Consider the following 22,443-nt stretch of genomic DNA (forward strand, 5'->3'; position numbering starts at 1 on the left):
CTTGGCCTGCTGTGTTCATCCAGCTCTACACCTTGTTATCTTTGTTACCACAGCCTGCCGTTACACACTGACTGTTATTAGTCAGTAATAGTCTCCATTAATGACTATTCACCCTCCCAGCCTGATCATTATCAACTCTTTGTCCAACTGCTCTTCTCTCTTTAGGCTCTATCCTATCGTTTACTCGCCTCGCCACCCCACCCCTCCCTCCCAATTTTTCTGCAAATAAACTGACGTCTTCCCAGCCACCATCTGTTCTGAGGAAGGTCACTGGACCCAAAAAGTTAACTCTGTTTTTCTTCCTTCACAGCTGCTGCCAGACCTGCTGAGGTTTTCCAGCAACTTCTGATTTTGTTCCTGATTTACAGCATCCGCAGTTCTTTCGGTTGTTATTTGAGACTTTGTTCAGGGAGCTTCACTGTCCACTTTTTTTATTCAAAGCAGGAGGGATGTGATCTCCACATAAAGTAATTTGCCAGCCTCAAACTCCTCTTTGATTTTTCTGTGCTGTATGATGTTCATAAGAACTTCTGCAATGTGCTTATAGTTTAAAACAAACTGGTGGTGCAGAATCCCAATGGAACCAGTACCCAAGGCTTTCTCTTCTCTCATGCAGCTTTGTTTAGTATATTTATTTGTAATGATCCACCATGAAAATCTGAATTTGTCCCCTCATCTGCCACTAGAGGTGTGTTACCTGTTTCATTCATCCCTGTGCACCCTCCTCCTCTTCTGCAACCATGATTATGTTACACTGGGACAGACCAGTATTTGGTTTTTATGTCAAATTTTCAGTATTTTGCATTGGTATCACTGTCTGATCAGAACTGTGCTCCAGTATTGTACAGTGAATTCCTTGTCTGCATTTAATTTTTGTAGCTGAATCATTAATAGCATTTCGAGGTTCAGAATAGTGGGCGGGGAGGAGATGCACTCCATTTTAGTTTCAGTAATATGATCCTTTGTGTACTTTGGCAATAGTTTACTTCCCAGAACTGGTTTAGTGAGTTGTACTTGTACTGTGAGGATAGCAGAAATTTGTTTGTGAACTTCTGGATTCAACCAGGACTTTGACACTTGTGTCCTGCCCCTAAAATAATGGTCGCCTGCTCATGTCACAGCCACGCACTGCCACTGACCTTGCTGCTTTGTTTCTTGATCTTACTCCAATTCAGAGCTTTTGAGATGCCCCTGTCATTCCTTCCTCTTCTCTCCAGTTTCCACTTTACGTGTTGCTATCTCACTTGTTTGTTTTTCTCTACCAGTGATCAGTTCTGACTTGAGACCTTTTTCACCTGTTGTGGTCATCTATTGTTCCCTGCCCGTTCCTCTTCATTGAAAGATTGTTTAACTAAAACCACATGAGAGAGTGAAAAGATAAAACCTTGCTTTAAATTGCCAGACCACAAGTAAATGCTTGACGTTGAGAAAGGTTCAAACTCCTCCAATAGACCAAACTGTTCATCCATGCTATAAACCCTGAGCCATCGTAATCTTCGTTTATTGGTGGTGGCTATAACATTGTTTCTCCAGAATATTGATGCTCATTCAGTCTGAAGCAAACATCAGCAATTAGTAATAGAGATAACAAGGTGTAGAGCTGGATGAACACAGCAGGCAAAGCAGCATCAGAGGAGCAGGAAGGCTGACGTTTCTGAAGAAGGGTCTAGGCCCAAAATGTCAGCCTTCCTGCTCCTCTGATGCTGCTTGGCCTGCTGTGTTCATCCAGCTCTACACCTTCCTATCTCCGATTCTCCAGCATCTGCAGTTCCTGCTATCTCATCAGCAATTAGTATTTATGCAGCTGCCAGAATCATAGAATTCCTATAGTGTGGAGGCAGGCCAATTGCCCCATCGAGACCACACCGGCCCTCTGAAGAACATCCCACACACCTATCTTAGCCCTGTAACCCTGCATTTCCTATGGCTAATCCACCTAGCCTGCATATTCCTGGACACGCTGGGCATTTTAGCATGGCCACTATCAGCCCTGAGGTGATTCCTCGAAGTGTGGTCCCACCATGGTTAAGCACTTAAGATAGACAGATTATAATGTTCCAACTTAAAGCTTTATTTCTTTATTTTCAACTTACACATTGCAGACCCTCTTAGGCTTAATGTTTTTAACATTACTTTGTATGTTTTACACTATACTATTAATACTGCAATGTTTAACTCTTCTTTCTTTCTGCCTTGTTCTTAAGATTCTGTATCAAGGTATTTGTACCTAAAGGTGGTGCCTTGTGTGGTGACACTATACACTTTTTTCACTGTACTCCTGTAACTTTTATGCCGGAGTATGTGTGACAATAAAATCAAAATCAAAATCAAATGACCTAACTTGCATATCTTGGGATTGAGAGGTAATAAGAGACCTAGAGGAAACCTACACGGACTGGGGAGAAGATGCAAACTTCATATAGTCACTGGAGAGTGGAATCGAACCCAGGCCCCTGGTGCTGTGAGGCAGCAGTGTTAACCACCAAGCCTCATGTCCCCCTTTAATGTAACAAAATGATGTAATTTACTTCAGTGGAATATTATGGAACAATAAGATTCATAGCCTGTAAGAAGGTATTTGGTCAGATGACTAAAAGATTTTTTTTTTAGTGCCTTAGAGGGAAGTAATCTTTAGAGAGAAGTGGTCATTTGGTCATTTAGCTCAGTGTGATTTTTGCTCAGTGCATATCGACTCCTGTGTATCTCAACTATAATAGTTATCCTTCAGAAGTACTTGATTAGCTGCAAAATTGAGGGAACTCTTATTTTAAAAGCTGTATATAAATCACTTTTTATTTTAAACCATCAATGTTGCATCACAAGGTAAAACTAAGTGTTAACAATGATGCTTGAATATTGCAACCAGCAGGTTACTTACATTTCATTCCTTTAAAAACTTTTTACCAGAAGTTCAGAATAACATGGCAGCTTGTGATAAAGGAGTCACCTAAATAGAAGTTTGCAAATAGTCTAATCTGAATCTGTCTCAATCGCTCTGTCGCAGGATAGACTTAGACTTAGTTGGGAAGAGACTTTTTTGTGTTTTGGGCACCAAAGGCAATTGGTTTGGCTCTCCCAATATTTAGTTGGAAGATGTTTCAGTTCATAGAGCGCTGGATGTTTGGAGAGGAGGGAGGGTGAGAGACTTAACAATGAGATTGAGCTAGTATCTAATTCTACATGTAGAAACATGCTACGTTTTTTGGATGATGTTGCTGAGGGACATCAAGTAGATAACAAATAAGCAAAATAAGAGGTTACATCCTTCTGGGAACACCAGGCATAACTGCAGTGAAGAAAAACCATTGCAGGCTGTGTGTTTTGTGTGTGTGCATGTTTTGTGTATCTAAGATGTGATGGTTCTATTCACATTGGATCTGATTGCAATTGACTTGGTACTAAAAACAAATACACGAGAAGTGTCCTTATTCGGGTCCAGGGGTTTTCCTCGCCTGTGCCTGTACCACTTGACTCCTTTCCAGAGCATACTGGTCTGTCTGCCCCCAGGAAAGTACAGACATCATTAAAGGGGAAGTTGAAACTTCAGTGTTTTAGTCTGTTGGTCTGGATGGTTTTGTGCTGTTGCTTGGTTTTTTTAGTGTGCTTTTCAGTGAGTTGCAGGTACTACATGAATTGTATCTCCGTTTAGTTACTGAAGGTATTCAGTAGGACTGTGCTAACGGAAGCTGTATTGTCCAGTCATTGTGTTCTCTGGCTTGAAGCTATAACATCATTGTTTGTTTATGTTAAGTTGCTTTCTCTGTATTTTGGAAACCTGCTCATTTTGTCAATCCAGCTGCTAAGTTTCTACCACCACCAATTTGGAGCAAGTGAACTCTGTCTGGTATTGATGCAGTGTAGTGTGGTTATTGAGTTGGGGAGCTAAATATGGCTGTCTAATGTCTGGTTGTAATGCAGAATACAATTATTTGGTTTTTTTCAAGCTTCTTTCTCTAGCGAGCAAGAGGTGCCAATTAAACAACAGTCAGCGAATTTACTAAAACTGTCAACTATTTAATAATTGTTAGCAACAACTTTTGAAAACAAATGAGTGATGACTCCAGACTTATGGTTTGAAATGGCTTTTTAGGAAAGCAGTAATCCTGTGAAAGCATATTGGGGACACAATTTTGTGGTGAGTGAGTGACTGACTCTTTTTGGAGATGTATTGATCCACTTCTAAAGAAGAAAGAATAACCTTTCTCTTTGATACCGAGCAGAACGTAATGGTATTTAATAGGGACACTGGAATTGTTTGTCTCAAGACTGATCTGATCTGAACTGAACCCATGCATGCTTTGCATTTTGAACAGTGCAGTGATCTTGACACTGAGGTCTAAGCAAGGTTTGCTGGAAGAAGTTAGCACTTAAATGATCAAATATTGTTCATTTGAGATAGCTCGGCCTGATGCTACAACTGGGTTTGGTGCCCTGGGCTGGCAAAAGGGGAGGAAATCGGTTCAAGTTCTAGTCCTATATTTTAAAGAAATTGACCCTTATCTCTGCCTTCACGCTTAACTGAAGTATATACAATATTTTATGCATTGAAATGGAGACAGGATTTGTTTTATATCCATGATTGATTAATATTTAATGGCTATATTCCTGCCGTTGTATCCCAACTGGAATAAGCACCCTCAGGAGGGAAGAACATGAGTAGAGAAGTATTGCTGATTAGTACCACACAAGCTATTGACTCAAACCTTCTTGACTTGGATTGCTAGCTTTACTAGTGCAAATAAATTGTTCCATTCTTCCTTATTGCAGTAGGTGGTAAATGAATCTTGCATGTGAAAACTCCTTGTTCATGAAACTCTATCTTGTCTTTGAAAAATTAATATAATGGCATTAGATGCACTGTGCTTGGGGTAGTTGTTTTATTCTCAATTGGCTGAACACTACTGTATAGCGATGCTGGTGTCAAGATAACGAATATCTAATTTAAACCAGTTTGAACAGCCAAAGGATGTCTTGTAGACTGCTATTGCAACTTTGCTACAAAGGTCCTTCAAGTAGCACCTAGACTTTACAGTTGAATTGTTTTGGCGTTGGTTGAAGGCTGATTTGTTGGTCAGGACTCAACAAGAACTCCCCTAAAGTGAGACAGCTAAGGCTTCGTTTTCACATCATTGAAAATAGACAGCTCCTTCCAAAATGCAATACTACCTCAGCTCTACAGTCTGCCTGCTGTGATCCTCTGATTTGGGTGAGTAACTATCACTAAACCAAAACCTGGACTAACAATGATTCTGCTAGCATGTGAGCAGCAGTATAGAAAGTCCTTGAAAGCCACTAAGGATGAAATACATGTAGGCTGTAGGTTTAATGTTATGCAGCTGTCTTTGAACCCTACTGTTTGAGACCAATGACAGTGGTTGTGGTTCAGGTAAGGAACTTGTGGTATTGGACTTGGCACTGTAGCTTTTAGAGGCTGCTTGAGCCTCACTTGCAGAGTAGGCTGAGCACTTGTACATTCGGGGGGCCTGTTCATACTGAACTGGGATCAGACTTGTTGTCCTAGTTTGTGGGAATTTTTGTTTGGTGAAGGAAATATCTTGGTCATGGCATTTCTTTTTTTTATAAAGTAGTTTGGAACGAAGTTAAACTTTGGCTGAAACCCAAACCTTGGAACTGATCTTTTGACATGTTCTCCAGTGAGCTGACAGCTTTTCCAATCACAAAGCAAGCATGACAAATGAACTCTGAATTACAGCCAGGAGGTGATATGTGTTTGCCATCTAGATCCTGTAATCTCTCTTCTATTTAACATGTGCTCAGCTCTGATTTTAACTGTAGCCATTGTTTTCTGGGGATTCATCCGTATCTTTCCAGAAAATGTCCCAGCTCTGAATGTATGCAATACTGATAATAGAATAATGGTTTCATACATTATTTGTACCAACTTTATCATACTAGATTTAGTCTTTCACAAGTGTCCTTCAGATCAGCAGTCCATGACTTCCTTTTAAGTTGTTTTCTTGGAAATCACTGAAACCTGAGTGTGTGTGTTTTTTTTTTGAAGCAGTTTGCCCTTAAGCACCAAAAAAAGCCCCAGGGAAATATGTGACAGAAGCAAATGAGAGGAATGTCCACCCTGTATGCGGAAGTGAGAATCTGAACCGTTTCTTCAATAAGGGGATGGGGTTAAATGAGGAAGAGAGGCACTAAGACAGGGATTAAGGTGAAGAGACAGGTTGAGTAGCTTGTGTTCTCATTCTACATGCAACTTTTTTAATTTGCGGAAACTGATGTTATATTGCCCAATGATTGATATATGCTTTTAAATGTTGCAAAAGGATTTTAAATTATTAGTTGGATCATTATTTAGTATGTTGTCATTAATGGTGGAATAATAGTCTTGATGTTTAATCTCCTACATCATGGTAAGTTAGCCAGCATGCTTAAGTCTTGTGACAATTCAAGTTTTTTTTTAAACTGTTTTGTGTACCCCCGATATCATAAACTAAAAATGGTAGTAACTGGTTGGTTGAAAGAACCCTTGGTTTACCAGGTTGAGGGTGGAAATTTGACCTCTTGAAAGAGTAGCCAGCTGAGGAATGTCCGTTTCCCAGTCTGGTTTGGCCAAGTTGTTCAACACATTTCAAGCTGTCAAGCTATTAAACCGAGCATTAAGCCATGAGATAGTAGTTCACTTCCCTCTGAAGAAGGAATCCAAATGATGGAGATGTGGTATGGGAGGAGTTCCTGAACTGACTTCCTGAAAGCTATCCCACTCCCCTGCTATTACTCCATTATGCTATAAAATTTGTTTTCCAAGTAGACATTGAATTCCTTTTGAAAGTTCTTGCTTCCTCTGCCCTCTTATTCAAGCAGCACCCTTTCTAGACAATCATAATTGAGTAGATAATAAAAACTCCCAATTGTCACAATTGGATGTGGTAGAAATCTAGCCCCAACTATTGAGAATCATTGTTGACTTAAGTATTTTATTCCAGTATGCACAATTTCCCCAAGCTTGTGCCCGAGACTCTTAACTGGAAAACACCAGACCCAGTTTCATACTTAACAAGAACTACTATCATTTGCAAATAGTTGTTTACTTATGTGTAGAATCTATGAACTATCAACACAACTCCACTAGTTTTAACTCTAACTTCCCTTACACACACTTTCTTTTTAAAAAGAAAACATTGGTGTTATGTCTGGAAGGGAAAATACTGAAAACCTGTTCAATGGGCCCAGTCTGCAGCTTTTGTTGAGGTGATTCTTTTTGCTTGCCAGGACTTGCTGTTCTTCAAACTCTCCCTCTTGTCCAGGTCCTTGTCACCTCTTTGTAGGAGGCACAGATGATTAGTAGATTTAGCTGCAAAGTTTTTTATTTATAGATTTAAAGAAAATAGCTTATGGCAATTGAAGTAAAAGAAAATGACATTTGTCAGGCATTGCATTTTTGAGAGAGCCACACCATCTACACTTTTTCAGGTCTCTGAAAGTGTCTGCAGTGCCATTCTCACATGCAAGCTGTTCAATTTTCCAACAGCTAATCATTTCAGTTAGCTAGTGTCACAGTGGCCCTTGTCATCCTAAACTAGTCACTGGTTCATGAACCAATCAGCTACTTGTTGCCGGCACATGCTACTTTGAATGCCCTCTACGTCTACAATCTCCTATACTGCTCAAGTCAAGGGGCAGTGTAATGGCAAATTTAAAGTATGTTTCAGTAACTTTCTTTTTAAGTGCAGCAATTACTTGCACAATCGTTTTGTTTTAAAACAGCCTTTTTCATCAGGAACTAAAATTGTGGAAAACGATATGGTCTTTACACCATTTGCTTTTCTTAACCCTTATGTTTGATTTCTTTTGCCACTAGTTACTGACTTTACTACTTCTGGAAAGTTTCATTCTATTCACTCAAGTCCCATGAAAAGTGAATTTTATACGTTTCTGACTCTTGATCTGATCATGTACAAACTCAATATTACTTAGTTGAAGTTCACGTGTCATTTTGGTTGCATGGGTCTGCCTTACAGGCCCCTTTCTCAGTATAATGCTGAATAGCTGATCCTGTTCTGGTATTCCTGATATTCAGTCATACTTTTGAGTTTAGCACTAGACTATCATGAAAATCACTTTGGTAATAAGATTGTAATTTGAAGTAAGTGTGCAAAGCACAGTGTGATACTAAGAGGAGTTGTTTTTTTTCTTTTGCTTAGCTCTAAAAGTCTAATTCAACTCTGACAACAGTTATAGGTTTTTTATCTGATCACTCCTATGAGGTCCCTTGGGATGTTTTTGAATATAAATGCAAGTTATTGCATGACAAGAGAACTTTAATTTCCATAATGCTTTTTATACCCTCGGGATGTCTCGCATTGTTTTACAGCCATATAAAATGTAGTAGAATCACTGTGTTATGGTGGAGGGAGAAAAGCAGTTAGTCAGTGCACAGCAGCTAAATGATGTGGGAGGCGGAGCAGCCAGTGTTTGTAGAAGGGAGTAAATGCTCGGTTACTTTGCTTATTTAAGGATATTACATGGAAGATTCCCCAGCACCACCTTTGAATAATGTCAGGGGACTTTTTGACATCCAGCTGAGAGGGCAGACTAGCTTTCATATCCTGTACTGCTCTTAAATGAAAGCTTAGATTGTCTGTCTGTTTGAAGGCTTCAGGGTGAGCCTTAATCCTACAACTTCCAAGCCCAAACTCTGCATAGTAACGGCAGCATCAGTGGAAGGCAGAATATTGCATGTTTGTGGAATAAATACCCATGAATGCATCTTGGTGAGTCCAAGAGTGAGATCTAACTGAAGAAGGCAGGTGATGAATGACTAAACTGTTTGCAACAAACATTCAAGCTTGTCCCTTTCTACTTGAGAGTAGATTTGAGGGTAACGCTAGGTTGTGAGAAAGTAGTGATAAACTAAGCACGAAAGGTGAAGATGTGGTTGAGCAGAATAACTGATAGTTGCAGCAGCATGACTGTGAATGGAAGGTCAGAGGTGGATGTACAAATTTTGGAAGTACATGGAGGTGAATTAGTGTTTTCCAGGAGTAAATGCAGACATTGTAGTGAAGAACAGAGCAAGGAAGTGATCAGAGATCACTTTTCCCCCCTGTGGTTGATATGAGGAGAGTTGAGGCCATGTGAGATCACCAAGGTCAAAGAGTGATTGATTGATTGATTGATTGATTGTGAAGGGAGAGGAATGAATTGAAAAAAGCAAGATGCTTTGAGATAAATGGAGCTTGAAATCCTTCATTGCAGAAGCTAAGAAAGGAAAGCAGTGAACATCTGAGAATTTACATTTTTGTTTTCCAGTGCCCTCTTAGCTAAAAGTGCCTTCCTTTTTTTTTCTTTTTCTTCCCCCCCACACCCCCAACCAACCTCTGTAAACAAAAACTATAAAGTACTGCCTGTGTTTTAACTTAAATCAAATCCTATTTATCCATCAACCCGGTGTTCATTTGACTTGTTTGGCTGGCTCCAGTTGTAAAATTTCTTTCTTGTCTTTATTTTCAGCGGCCTTGCCCTTCCTATCTTTTAGTACCCTGCAACTTGCTACCCTCCAATCTATCTACTCTTTAATTTCTAGCCCCTTTACATAGCCACAGTGTGGCTGCCTACTTAGTTTCCTGGGCTTAAAGCTGTGGAATTCCCCAACTAAACCTTTCATTTTCTGTTTAGTCACCTTTCCTGAAATGAATGCCATTATATTTACCTGTATTGTTAAAGCACCCGGGAGATCCTTGCCTTGGAGTGTCAGTCTGAATGTTTGCTCTGCATTGATGTGGAGAGGAGAGGAGCGAAGCGAAAAGCTTTTGTAGTAGTGTTACTGGAAGAAAAGAGAAAGCATATGCGTAGAGAAAGTGTGAATAGTAGGATAGCAGCTGTATAAATGTTGAGTAGTGGAATTAAGCATCAGGAAAAAGTACAAATCCTATTCATTCAAATGGTTCCAAGGAAAATGAAGTTCAGTATTGTGGATAGATCGGAGAAGCTGGAGTGCTCTGGTTTGGATAAAGTTTGAGGAAAATTTTTGGCAGATACAAAATCACAAGGGACGTAGACAAATTGGAAGAATTTCTTCCCATCCAAATGGTGGAAGGATTGAGCACTGGATGATGTTTTTTTTCAGGGTAACTGGCAACAGAACATGAAAATCAGAGATAAGCTGTTAAGGTCTGGAATACGCTGCTGATATGTACTGGTGACAGATTGAACTATGACTTTCAAAAGGAAATAGGATAATTATCAGAAGAGAACTTGGACTACCTTAAGTGAGTGAATGGGACTAGCTGAGATAACCAGGTGTAGAGTTGGATGAACACAGCAGGCCAAGCAGCATCAGAGGAACAGGAAGGCTGACATTTTGGGCCTAGACCCTCCTTCAGAAATGGACTAGCTAATTGGTTTAGGCATGTGCATGATGGACTGAATGGCTTCTTTCTGTACCATCAGCAATCTGATTCTAGAAAGCTTATGCCAGGTTCTATTGTTTGATTTTAAAATGTTAAACGTACTTGCTCTTGACAGCAACCAGTGGGAGGGTGACTTTTTAAAAAAAAAAAAAAATCACGTCACAGTTGACTCAAAGTTGGAGCTGCATTTTCTTTTTAGATGGGATATTTAAATAGTCCCTGCTACTGACATAACTGTGTGAAGGATTCCATGGCCCAACTTGAAGTGGAACGTGGATTTTCTAATCCCAGGTTCTGAATATGCTGTCTTTAAAATGCCTGTTTTAAAGAATGTTTTGTTGAAACCTCCCAGCCCCACTGACCAAGAACTAGACTGAGTTTTGAATTATATCCCACTTAAATCAGGCTGCATGTGCCATGAAATAACTGGATGTTAAGTCATGCATTATTTGTTCAGTAGTATAGAATGTTAGACTGTTAAACACACATTAATGTAATGAAGTTAAATGCTGGGAATCTGAAACTTTGCTTTAATGGATGGTAAAAGCAGAAAGCCCCTTGATTTGAAAGGTGTTTGTTTGGGTATACTTAGATGATCTGTGAAGCATTGGATCAAGAACTGGAAAGTGGGATTTGAACCAAGGATTCTTTTTGGCATAGTGGTAGTGTTCCCTACTGAGCCTGGAGGCCCAGGTTCAATTCCCACCTGCTCCCAAGGTGTGTAATTATGCTGAAAAAGTTGATTTGAACATAGCTAGGATTGATGGTTCCTTATCAGCTGTTATGAGTAATACTGCAAATTTCACTGATTCTATGATTAAGTTTCCAACTCAGTCACAGCTAATAGTTTTGGAAATGCTTAAATAATAGCATGTAATGGAGCCTGTTGTGTCACACCTGTACATAATGATTTGTTGGTGGGAAAGAGCTGTTTACGACTCACGAAAATGTATACTTCCAATCCTGTTAAACTTGTGCAAAATATTTATTTTTTTGTTAATAGCCTTTTGAAAATCCCCATTAACCATGTTCACATTGAATTTTGGAATGGATTTTTCTGAGACAAGGGAGTCTAGGTTTTTTGGGTGGGGTGAGGGCAGACAGCAAAGTGGAATGAAGGCCACAATTAATCAGCCATGAGACGTAGGAGCAGGATTAGGCCAATCGGCCCATTGAGTTTGTTTTGCCAGTCAATCATGACTGATCGTATTTTTAAACCCATTCTCTAGCCTTCTCCCCATAATCCTTGATCCTCTTAACACTACGAACTGATTTGTCTTAAATATACTCAATGACTTTGCCACAGAAGGCTGCGGAGGCAATGAATTCCATAAATTTGCTGGCTGAAGAAATTCCTCCTCAACTCAGTTCTGTCGGGTTGCCCCTTCACTTTTTGAGGCTGTGCCTTTGGGTCCGAGTCTCTCTTCTAATAATAGAAACAGCTTCTCCATGTCCACTCTATCCAGACCTCTCAGTATTCAAAGTTTCAATCTGATGCTCCACATCCTTCCAAACTCCGATCCAGAGTCCTCAACTGTTCCTCATGACAAGCAGTTCATCCCCAGGATTATTCTTGTAAACCACCTCTGGACCCCTTCCAACGGCGCCAATTTTCCCTTGGATACAGGGCCCAAAACTGCTCAAATTCAATCTGGTCTCTTCAGAGCCTTACTCAGCTGCTGCAGTACATCTCTGCTCTTGTATTCTGGCCCTCTTGAAATGAATGCTAACATTTTGCATTTTCTTCCCCAACTTTCAACTGAATCTCCATGCTAACATTGAGAATCTTGAACTAGGACTCCCAAGTGTTGCTGAAGTATTTCCCAGTTAAGCAAATCTGTGCCTCTCCTCTTCCTACCAAAATGCATATCCTCACACTTCTTCCACACGCATTCAATCTGTCCCTTCTTTACCTGCTCTTCCAGCCTGTCTAAGTTCTTCTGCAGCCTCCCTGCTTCCTCTCCACTATCTGTCCCTCACCTATCTTTGTGTTATCTGCAAATTTAGCAATAATGCCCTCTTCTTTGATCAAGATTGTTTAATATGAATAGTTGTGGTCCCAATACTGCCCCCTGCAGAACTCCTAGTTACTAGCTGCCACCTTTTTTAAAAAGACGGTTTTATCCCCTCTGTCTGCCTTCTATCTATCAGGCAAACCTCTGCCATGTGGCCTTAGCTTATTTAGCAGCCTCCTGTGCAGAACCTTGTCAAAGGCCCTGGAAATCTAAACAATTCATGTCCACAGGCTCTGCTTTTATCTAGCTAGCTCATTACCACCTCCAAAGAATTCTAACAGATCTTATAATCTTATCTTATTTAGTAGACCAGGCCAAAGGAGTTGAATGGCCTACATCTTCCTGATCCTGTGTTCTGTTATTGAAGATACAAGTCCTTGACAGATGAGGATAAGAAACTGATCTGTGGAGAAGAGCCTCATGAGGTGTAGTAGACTAGTGAGAATTGTTCGTGCCTCCTTGTCCTGCATCCTCATTGTCAAAGTCCTGAAGCACTATAGCAGCGTACAGAAACTAGGCCAATCGCTCTTGTGTCTGAACATGTGACAATTTATTGTAGAGCATATTCAAAAGCATTAAAAAGAATTCGACTTTAAGACGGTGCAGGACTGGATGAACACAGCAGGTCAAGCAGCATCATAGGAGCAGAGAGGCTGACGTTTCGGGCCTAGACCCTTCATCAGAAAAGGGGGAGGGGAAGGGGGTTCTGAAATAAGTAGGGAGAGTGGGAGATGGATAGAGGAGAGGATAGGTGGAGAGGAAACAAACAGGTCAAAGAGGCGGGGATGGGGCCAGTAAAGGTGAGTGTAGGTGGGGAGTTAGGGAGGGGATAGGTCAGTCCAGGGAGGACAGACAGGTCAAGGGGGCAGGATGAGGTTAGTCGGTAGGAGATGGATGTGTGGCTTGAGGTGGGAGGAGGGGATAGGTGGGAGGAAGAACAGGTTAGGGAGGCAGGGACGAGCTGGACTGGTTTTGGGATGCGGTAGGGGGAGGGGAGATTTTGAAACTTGTGAAATCCACATTGATACCATTAGGCTGCAGGGTTCCCAAGCGGAATATGAGTTGCTGTTCCTGCAACCTTCGGGTGGCATCGTTGTGGCACTGCAGGAGGCCCAGGATGGACATGTCGTCTGAGGAATGGGAGAGGGAGTTGAAATGGTTCGCGACTGGGAGGTGCAGTTGTTTATTGCGAACCGAGCGTAGGTGTTCTGCAAAGCGGTCCCCGAGCCTCCGCTTGGTTTCCCCGATGTAGAGGAAGCCACACCGGGTACAGCGGATGCAGTATACCACATTGGCAGATGTGCAGGTGAACATCTGCTTGATGTGGAAAGTCTTCTTGGGGCCTGGGATGGGGGTGAGGGAGGAGGTATGGGGGCAGGTGTAGCACTTCCTGCGGTTGCAGGGAAAAGTGCCGGGTGTGGTGGAGCTGGAGGGGAGTGTGGAGCGGACAAGGGAGTCACAGAGAGAGTTGTCCCTCCAGAAAGCAGATAAGGGTGGGGAGGGAAAGATGTCTTTGGTGGTGGGGTCGGATTGCAGATGGCGGAAGTGTCGGAGGATGATGCGTTGGATCCGGAGGTTGGTGGGGTGGTACGTGAGGACGAGGGGGATTCTTTTTTGGTTCTTATTGCGTGGACAGGGTGTGAGGGATGAGTTGTGGGAGACACGGTTGAGGGCGTTCTCGACCACTGACGGGGGGAAGTTACGGTCCTTGAAAAACGAGGACAACTCAGATGTACGGGAGTGAAATGCCTCATCCTGGGAGCAGATGCGGCGGAGGCGAAGGAATTGGGAATGGGGATAGCATTTTTGCAGGAAGGTGGGTGGGAGGAGGAGTATTCTAGGTAGCTGTGGGAGTCGGTGGGCTTGAAATGAATATCGGTTTCTAGGTGGTTGCCCGATATGGAGACAGAGTTGCCAGTTCACAGTTATAAGAACCTGAAATAGGATTTGTTCTGTGTAAATGTATTAATGATCACACTGGCTCTTGAATTAGGCATATTTTGGTTTAATTCTGCAGTGAGCATTCTCACCAGCCACTTAGTAGTTACAAACTCCCCGGGCCCCACAGTATTTTTAAAGAAAATGTTGCAACTCTGAAGCTGGAAACACTCGGAGTGTGTGAAATTCCACTGAATCTAACATTGTCTATCTCTTCCCCAGATGCTGACTGACCAATATATCAGCTACTTCTAGTCTGACCTCAATCATGCTTAAATTTAGTCATGATCTCCAATAATTCTACCTCTGTGCAATGGATATGAGATCCTCTCTCTATCATTGCACATACCATTTTGCAAGATACATTCGGCTGCCAACACAGTTGGAGCTATTAAAATGCTTTCTCAACACCAGGAGAGTGTTTTGGTGATTTTACAGTGTATACTATACATTTATGTAGTGAATCATGGACTAAGTCCTACCCCTTTGTTAGTGATGGCAGTGAACAGCAATAAAAGTTTACATTTAGAGATAGTAGAAACTGCAGATGCTGGAGAATCCGAGACAACAAGGTGCAGGGCTGGATGAACACAGCAGGCCTAGGAGCAGAAAGGCTGACGTTTCGGGCCTAGACCCTTCATCAGAAAAGGGGGAGGGGAAGGGAGTTCTGAAATAAATAGGGAGAGAGGGGGAGGCGGATAGAAGATGGATAGAGGAGAGGAAACAAACGGGTCGAAGAGGCGGGGGTGGGGCCAGTAAAGGTGAGTGTAGGTAGGGAGTTAGGAAGGGGATAGGTCAGTCCAGGGAGGACGGACAGGTCAAGGGGGCAGGATGAGGTTGGTCGGTAGGAGGTGGAGGTGCGGCTTGAGGTGGGAGGAGGGGATAGGTGGGAGGAAGAACAGGTTAGGGAGGCAGGGACGAGCTGGACTGGTTTTGGGATGCGGTAGGGGGAGGGGAGATTTTGAAGCTTGTGAAATCCACATTGATACCATTGGGCTGCAGGGTTCCCAAGCGGAATATGAGTTGCTGTTCCTGTAACCTTCGGGTGGTACAGGAACAGCAACTCATATTCCACTTTGATACCATTGGGCTGCAGGGTTCCCAAGTGGATTTCACAAGCTTCAAAATCTCCCCTCCCCCTACCGCATCTCAAAACCAGTCCAGCTTGTCCCTGCCTCCCTAACCTGTCCTACCCCCCACCTACCCCCCCCCTCCCACCTCAAGCCGCACCTCCACCTCCTACCGACCAACCTCATCCCGCCCCCTTGACCTGTCCGTCCTCCCTGGACTGACCTATCCCCTTCCTAACTTACCTTTACTGGCCCCATCCCCGCCTCTTCGACCTGTTTGTTTCCTCTCCACCTATCTTCTCCTCTATCCATCTTCTATCTGCCTCCCGCTCTCTCTCCCTATTTATTTCAGAACCCCCTTCCCCTCCCCCTTTTCTGATGAAGGGTCTGGGCCCAAAGTTTACATTTAGTTGTGTTTTGGAAATAGGGGAGTGCTTTGTGCACATGATCAGAGGCAGAAAGCAAGAAATGCTTTTAATGCCTCCAGTGTTATGTAAGTTAAGTTGAGATACAAACTGAAACCTTCCAGGGAGTAAATTAAAGCTGGCTACAGTTGTCAGGAACAGTTGCTCGTGGTCCACGCTGCTCCCTTTTGGCCTGTGTGCACATGTTCATGCCATTCTTGGTGGCAGGAGTTAGGGATTTTCTCACTTGTACCTTGTTCACCTTCCCTCTAACAAGTTGGCCTCATTTGTGGATTGACTGGTCTCATCCCCAGCAGCATTGATTATGTTCACCACTCTTGGATTGCCTGGTTGTTCCTGTGTCTATCTCCAACTGTAATTTCTACTAACCTTTGTACCTTAAGTAACTGCTGTATTTCTTTTCCGGGTCAGTTGGTGGCAATTAATTTAACGGGTTTTGAGTATGAAAAGTCCCTGAAATGAGTCAGCTGGATACAAATGTTATTAGTCTGAAAAGATTAAATACGAAGGAGTGACATAAGAACTGTTCATCATGGTGTCATATAGACTTGAGAACCTAACAGCTTGGGATCTTGGAAGAGTGATACTCCTCCAAGTCTGTAACAAAAATCATCTAAACATAACCTGTAATTAGTTGCAAGCATGTAATCAATGGTTGTTAACTACAAAAGACTTCTAATTTAGACCAATGATTAGGTTTCCTTTTCCCACATTCAATCATGCAGGCCCAGTAATTGCATGCATTGTGGGGATGATGAGAAAGCAACCTTTCATCATGAGAAGCAGATCTTGCAAACTGGTATACCTATACAAGTTAGGGCTAAGATAGGGAATGGGTTCTACAACAGGCCTTTCTGCTGTATGAAGTGGGAAGGAAAACTGGATTCTTGTTCCTGGTCCCATGAGTGATCCTGCGAGAAAATGGTATATGTAGCTATTGAGCATGACTGCAGGACTTTGCCCCAGATTGCGTTGCTCATATTCCCCTTTCAAGCTCTATGTAGTGTGGATAAATGTATTGACTATCGGGGAATGTAACTGTTGTATATGGAACAAAATCGAAAACGAGCAGAACCTTCCCAAGAGAGCAGCAATTTGGTTGAGTAAGTCGGTTCTGTCACTGCAATGCAATTCTGTTTTTGAGTCCTGACTGGTTGTTGCTGAATCACAGACTAGGGCCTCTTCTGACCATTGCTATTCATGGCTAAGGTTCATGGTACATAAGTAGTCTTTGGCACACCAACTACTGCCTGTGGCCCAGAGCCATCACCTGGGTCAACACCTTTTTTTAAGAGATCAAGAGTCAGTGGGGAAATGATATACACTAAAGAGTTCAGTAAATAACGCAATGTTGCTTGTGTTGGTAACTATTTGTACTGCATATCAGATGTACTACGTGAGCTAAGAGTATTAAAGGCACTATGTTTGAAGTGTGCTTCTGTAAACATTGAGCTGGGTTAATAATTGCTGACTGAGTGCCAGCTAAATAATGATGTCATCTTGGTAGTCTGTGTATGACAAAGAACATATTGGATGATCTGTCTATGTAGGGCTTGGTGCAGCTAAGAATACCTGTCACCAGGGACAGATGGAAGGGGAGGAGCCTTTCTGAATCTGTCTTTTTTTTTCCCTTCTAGAAACAAACAATTGATAGTTGTACTGAAGCTGCCTCCCCTCCACTGAACTGGAACAATGAAGAGATTCCGAAGACATGGGCATGAGCTTAACCGAGAGCGCATCAAACAGGACCTGTTTCAATTTAACAAGGTTAGTTAGCTGCTCCAATTCTCCTGAACATCTGATCTGCTGCTGTTTGGGATTTGGGCCCTGTTCCTTTTGGGTTTGGCCAATTGCTGGTAATGTGCTTAACTGGCTGTTTATTGAGAGCCTAGCCTGTTACCAATCTGTTACTCTAAGAAATATCGGAGCTAAGCCCAGTTCTGTTGTCGTAGTACTTATTCTGTTGGATGTCAGTGGATAGAGAAAAGCAACAGCATCTCAGCGGGCATCTAAGGGATGAATGGCCAGATTATCTGTTTCAGTCCTAGTTGAGAAATAAATTCATTGCCTGCTGTAGGGATTCTGTGAATTCTATGAAACAAGCCATTCAGCCCGATAAGTCCATATCGACTCTCCAAAGAGCATCCCACCCAGACTTGTCCCCCTCAGCTGTCCTGAGAAACTCTGCATTTCCCATGGCTAATCCACCTAACCAACATATCCCTGAACACTATAGGCAAATCAGCATGGCCAGTCCATGTAATCTGCATGACTTTAGACTGTGGGAGGAAACCAGAGCACCTGGAGGAAATCCACCTAAACGTGGGGAGAGTGTGCAAACTCCACACAGACAGTTGTCCAAGGCTGGAATTGAACCTGGGTCCCTGGTGCTGTGAGCAGGAACACCTTCCTGCTCACCAGATAATGCAGTGGACTGCAACTGAATATGTGCAACATTGCATTCCAAAGAAGTCCCTCTGCAGTGGAGTGTGCATTGCAGCACTGAATAGTTAGCTGAAATGAGGTGTTCAGATCCTGGGGTGGAACTTAAATCCATGACTGAGCCTGTGATCTGCCACCAAACCAACTGAGATCGGACTGAAAGTCAAAGCTGTGGAAAGAATTTATTGTGTTCTTTTTTCTTTGCTCCTGTTCTGTTTCTTGTGTACAAATTAACTGCCACCACAAAGTTCTCCCTGTCTCCCCTCCACCCCCCCCCCCCCCCCCCCCCACCGTGTTGCCTCCCCAATGAGTGCCTACTACCACTTGGATCCATCAATAAGAATGGGCAGATTCCTCTATTGCAGCATTCTTTGGTATGTCTGTTTGAATAGTATGATTTTCTATTTGGCTTGCCAATGTCAACAGCCTCCCATTGTCCCATAAATACACACCATCTGCTAATTTCATTTTAAAACTCATTAATCAGTCTATGTCCCTTTTTTCTAAATGCTTAACACATCATGCTCATGGCTTGCTTTCCTCTAAATGGAAGCTAAATCTACTGAACTTTTTTAAGTCATCCAGATAAATTGATTTATAGTCGAGGCCCCAATTCTGATCCCTGTAGCACTTCACCTAATTAGTTTACCTATCCTGTACTTTTATCCAGACTAACCCTCTATCTATGATGACTTGAGGGATGTAAGTATCACTGCCTGGACCAGCAATTATTGCCCGTCCCTCATTGCCCTTGAGAAGTGGTAGCTCACCATGACTGAAGGGCAATAATTTTGAACATGTGTAGTACATTTGGTGTAGGTCCACAAGGCCATTAGGGAGGGAGTTCCAGGATTTTGATCCAAGAGCAGCGAAGGAACGATGATGCAGTTGAAAGTCAGGATAGTGACTAGCTTGGAGGGAGCTTTAAAGGTGGTGTTCCAAATTATCTGCTGCCCTGTTCTTCTATAATGACAGTGTGGGTTTGGAAGGTGCTGTCTAAGGAGCCTTGGTTAAGGTATCACCCCAGTGTATTGTTACCATTTTTTTGTGGTACCCCTCTGTTCTTTGGAAATCCGAATAGAGTCCATCTGCAAGTTACCCCTATACACCATGCTAGTTACCATCGCAAAATTAAGAATGCTTTCCTGTGTGTAAAGCCATGTTCATTCTGCCCAATTGTACAATTTTCTTAGTATGCTGGTGCTAGCTCCTCTATAGATGAGGGTTTTTGTCTAATAAATTCACTGATCATATTGTTTATTGCTTTGTCTATTACCTGTCTTGAAAAGAGCTATTTTATTGCATTTTCCCAACCTGCTGAGACTTTTTTCAGAATGTAGGCAATTTGGGAAAATTACAGCCAATGAATTCTCTACTTCTCCAGGTCTTTTCAGGAAAGTGGGATGCTACTGTTGGGTTGAGGGGACTTATTAACTTTTTTTAAATTGAATTAAATTTTGAGTGATTTTATTTTTCATTACTTTTTGATTTCCTATTCCTTGGCATACCTTGTCTTGTGTTATAAAGACAGGCGCAGAGCCTAGTTTGAAGTTCTAGAATTTCCTTTTTTTGGTTCCTTATTTGATGCAATGTTTACTCTACTTACTCTTTAGTTTTCAGCATTTTCTTTGTAGAAACTGTTTTTATATCACTTTTTTTTTTTATTTGCTATTTCCTCTTGTGCTCAAATTTCTCTGGTCATATTTATCACCCTTCTTGATTTCTGAAACTTACCCCAAATCTCCAGTGTTGCTACTATTACAGTTTTTTTTTAAACTTAGGTCATTAACTATATGCCTGCCTTATGACACATTTACCAGGTCTAAAACGGCCTGGAACCAGAAGTACTGTTCTTAGAATCTGTCAAGAAAGCAGTATGCACTCATTCCGTGACCACCTTTCCCACCTGCCTCCATCCCCATGTTGACGTGTCAAATTTATAGGAAGGTTGTAATTTTCTGCAATTATTGCAGCTCCTTTCTTGAAAATCGCATTACTTATTAATTATGTAGTGTAAAGCAGAACAAATGCAAGGGGTCATTTAAAAACCACCTCCCAGAGACTTCTTTCCGTTTTTTATATTCTTATTTCCAGTTCAGTTGATGCTAAATTTTGATTCTTCAAACCAAGACTGCACTGCTGTCTTAAAACTTCCTCCCTCAACACCCCTTCGTTCGCCCTTCTGAACCAGCTTTTCTATCCCACCCTTGCTCCTCTTGGCTGTGTCATTTTAGTTTTTGTGTTGCCTAATTATCGTAAATGTTGTGCATTTGGGTAGAGAGCTTTTAATTCTGATATTGGGCAAGTTTCCTTACTCTGACCTTTTCATTTGCCTTAGACTCGTGTCTGTATGCTCTATCTCCTGTTCTGCTCTGGTTCTCATGAGCTGCTTTGCTACCCTTCATTATTTGCTTTGTCTCTTCTCTAACTTTTCAAATCTTTGCCACGCCATGGTATGATATTTTTTAAAGCTCATTTTAGAATCACTTCTCTGATTTGCCAGTACACTTATTCAAGTGGTTCACCTGGAGGGTGTCCCAATTAAACATTTCTGTCTTTCCCTAGTACAGGTGCCAGTGTCCCATGAATCTAAACACCTTTCTTCTATACCAATCTCGAGCCATATATTCAACCTTGATTTTATTTCACCCAGAAACCATTTTATTCACAGCTCGGATAGCAACCCAGACATCACTGCCTTGTGTGGTTCTGTTTTGTCCAATGCCCTTGATATTCCCATTGCTGAATCTCCTGTCTGGCTATCAACATCTGGGCAGGAGAGGTGTTTAAATGTTGAACAGAAACTGGACTAGACTAACCATATAAATACTTGGTATCTAACCAAACTGTACGACTACCTCCAGAACAATGTCCAAGTAACATTCCGCTCCCCCACGCTGCCACATGATGCTGTGTCACCAAAGTTCAGCTCAGTCAGGTTCCAAGCTACTTGAAAATAAAAATTACTGTTAATTTCAAATATTAAATAGAACATGTTTGTCAGTTCAAATCTTGAGTGATGGTAATTTCTGCATTTTTGGGATGAAAGCAGTAGCTGAATTGTATTCTTTGTGGTAATTTCATCAGGAGGCTTGGTCAGTGGCGTGCTTCTCTAACGCTTCCACATTCTCTACAATGAGATGACCAGAACTGACACAATATTCCAAGTGTCGTCTAACCAGAGATTTTTTTATAGAGCTGCAGTGTAACCTCACAGCTCTTAAACTCAATTCCCCTGCCAATGAAAGCCAGCACACCATATGCCTTCTTTACAACCCTATCAACTTTTGGGGCTGTCTCTGCTCATTCAAGTTCCAGGAATGGGATATTGTATGCAGTGCTGCTTAAGTAACGTCTATTTGAGAGATGGAAGATTTCTGCTTTTCCATTCCAGACACTGAACAAGTAGTTATTTCTTTGACAAAAAGTCAGTCAAAAGTCACTTCGTCACTTGTTTCAGATTTGCAGAATCTGCAGTTCTTTATTTTATTTCAGCTATTTCTAAAGTTGGGTAATCTTGTTACATAGCATTGTACTGGTTGTCAGTGGTGCTACTTTAAATTGTACGCCTAACACTGTCTGTTCTTAGTGTGTGGTAGGATTGGCTAACATCTGCTCAGAATGTTATCCACTGCAATGTGAAATTTTCTTAAACATTCCAACCTGATTGTGTAACTATTCTCAACTTGTTATTTTTCATCCCAGACTGTGGAGCATGGATTTCCACATCAGCCCAGTGCTCTTGCTTACTGTTCAAGTCTCCAGCTCATGGCCATTGGAAGCCGTTCAGGGGCCTTCAAGATGTATCTTTTTCACATGCAATTAAAAATTGTGCTCTTTTGGTTTTTCTCAACTTACACCTGCAAGTAAAGGTCCCTTGCTGGCTGGTGAATATAGTTGAAGGATCTTTCTTCACTGCAATCAAGGAAGCTTTTCCGATTTCAACTTGCACTTACCTCAACTAATTTCTCCAGTGATCCTGGCTTGTGCCAGACAGTGTTCCATTTGCTTATTTTGTGAAATATGTAAGGGAAGTGAGTCTTGTAACTTCAGGTTCTAGACTGCAGAAGAGCTTACTGATGAGAGTTTGGCTATTTCTGATAAGTGCTGAGAGATGTAACTGAAGAAATGGGGCTCAGGAGTTCCCGGTTCACAAAAGGAATTTTTTTTC

The 22,443-nt window shown here is 41.9% G+C and overlaps 1 protein-coding gene across 5 annotated transcripts in view; it reads left to right on the forward strand.

The window, feature by feature from the left end:
* The window catches only part of llgl2 (LLGL scribble cell polarity complex component 2), an 85,371-nt gene that overhangs the window by 24,151 nt on the left and 38,777 nt on the right, over nucleotides 1-22,443 (forward strand). For all 5 annotated transcript variants that reach the window (XR_007264537.1, XM_048610626.1, XM_048610628.1 and 2 more), the window contains 2 exons: nucleotides 17,468-17,597; nucleotides 21,978-22,075. Coding sequence is in view for 4 of the 5 variants with exons in the window: in XM_048610626.1 (XP_048466583.1) it covers nucleotides 17,523-17,597; nucleotides 21,978-22,075 (173 nt within the window). In the remaining variant the exon portion in view is untranslated. The remainder of the gene's footprint in view (nucleotides 1-17,467; nucleotides 17,598-21,977; nucleotides 22,076-22,443) is intronic.

The sequence above is a fragment of the Rhincodon typus genome, chromosome 23 (assembly GCF_021869965.1).
Source record: "Rhincodon typus isolate 14 chromosome 23, sRhiTyp1.1, whole genome shotgun sequence".
Classification (NCBI taxonomy): Eukaryota; Metazoa; Chordata; class Chondrichthyes; order Orectolobiformes; family Rhincodontidae; genus Rhincodon; species Rhincodon typus.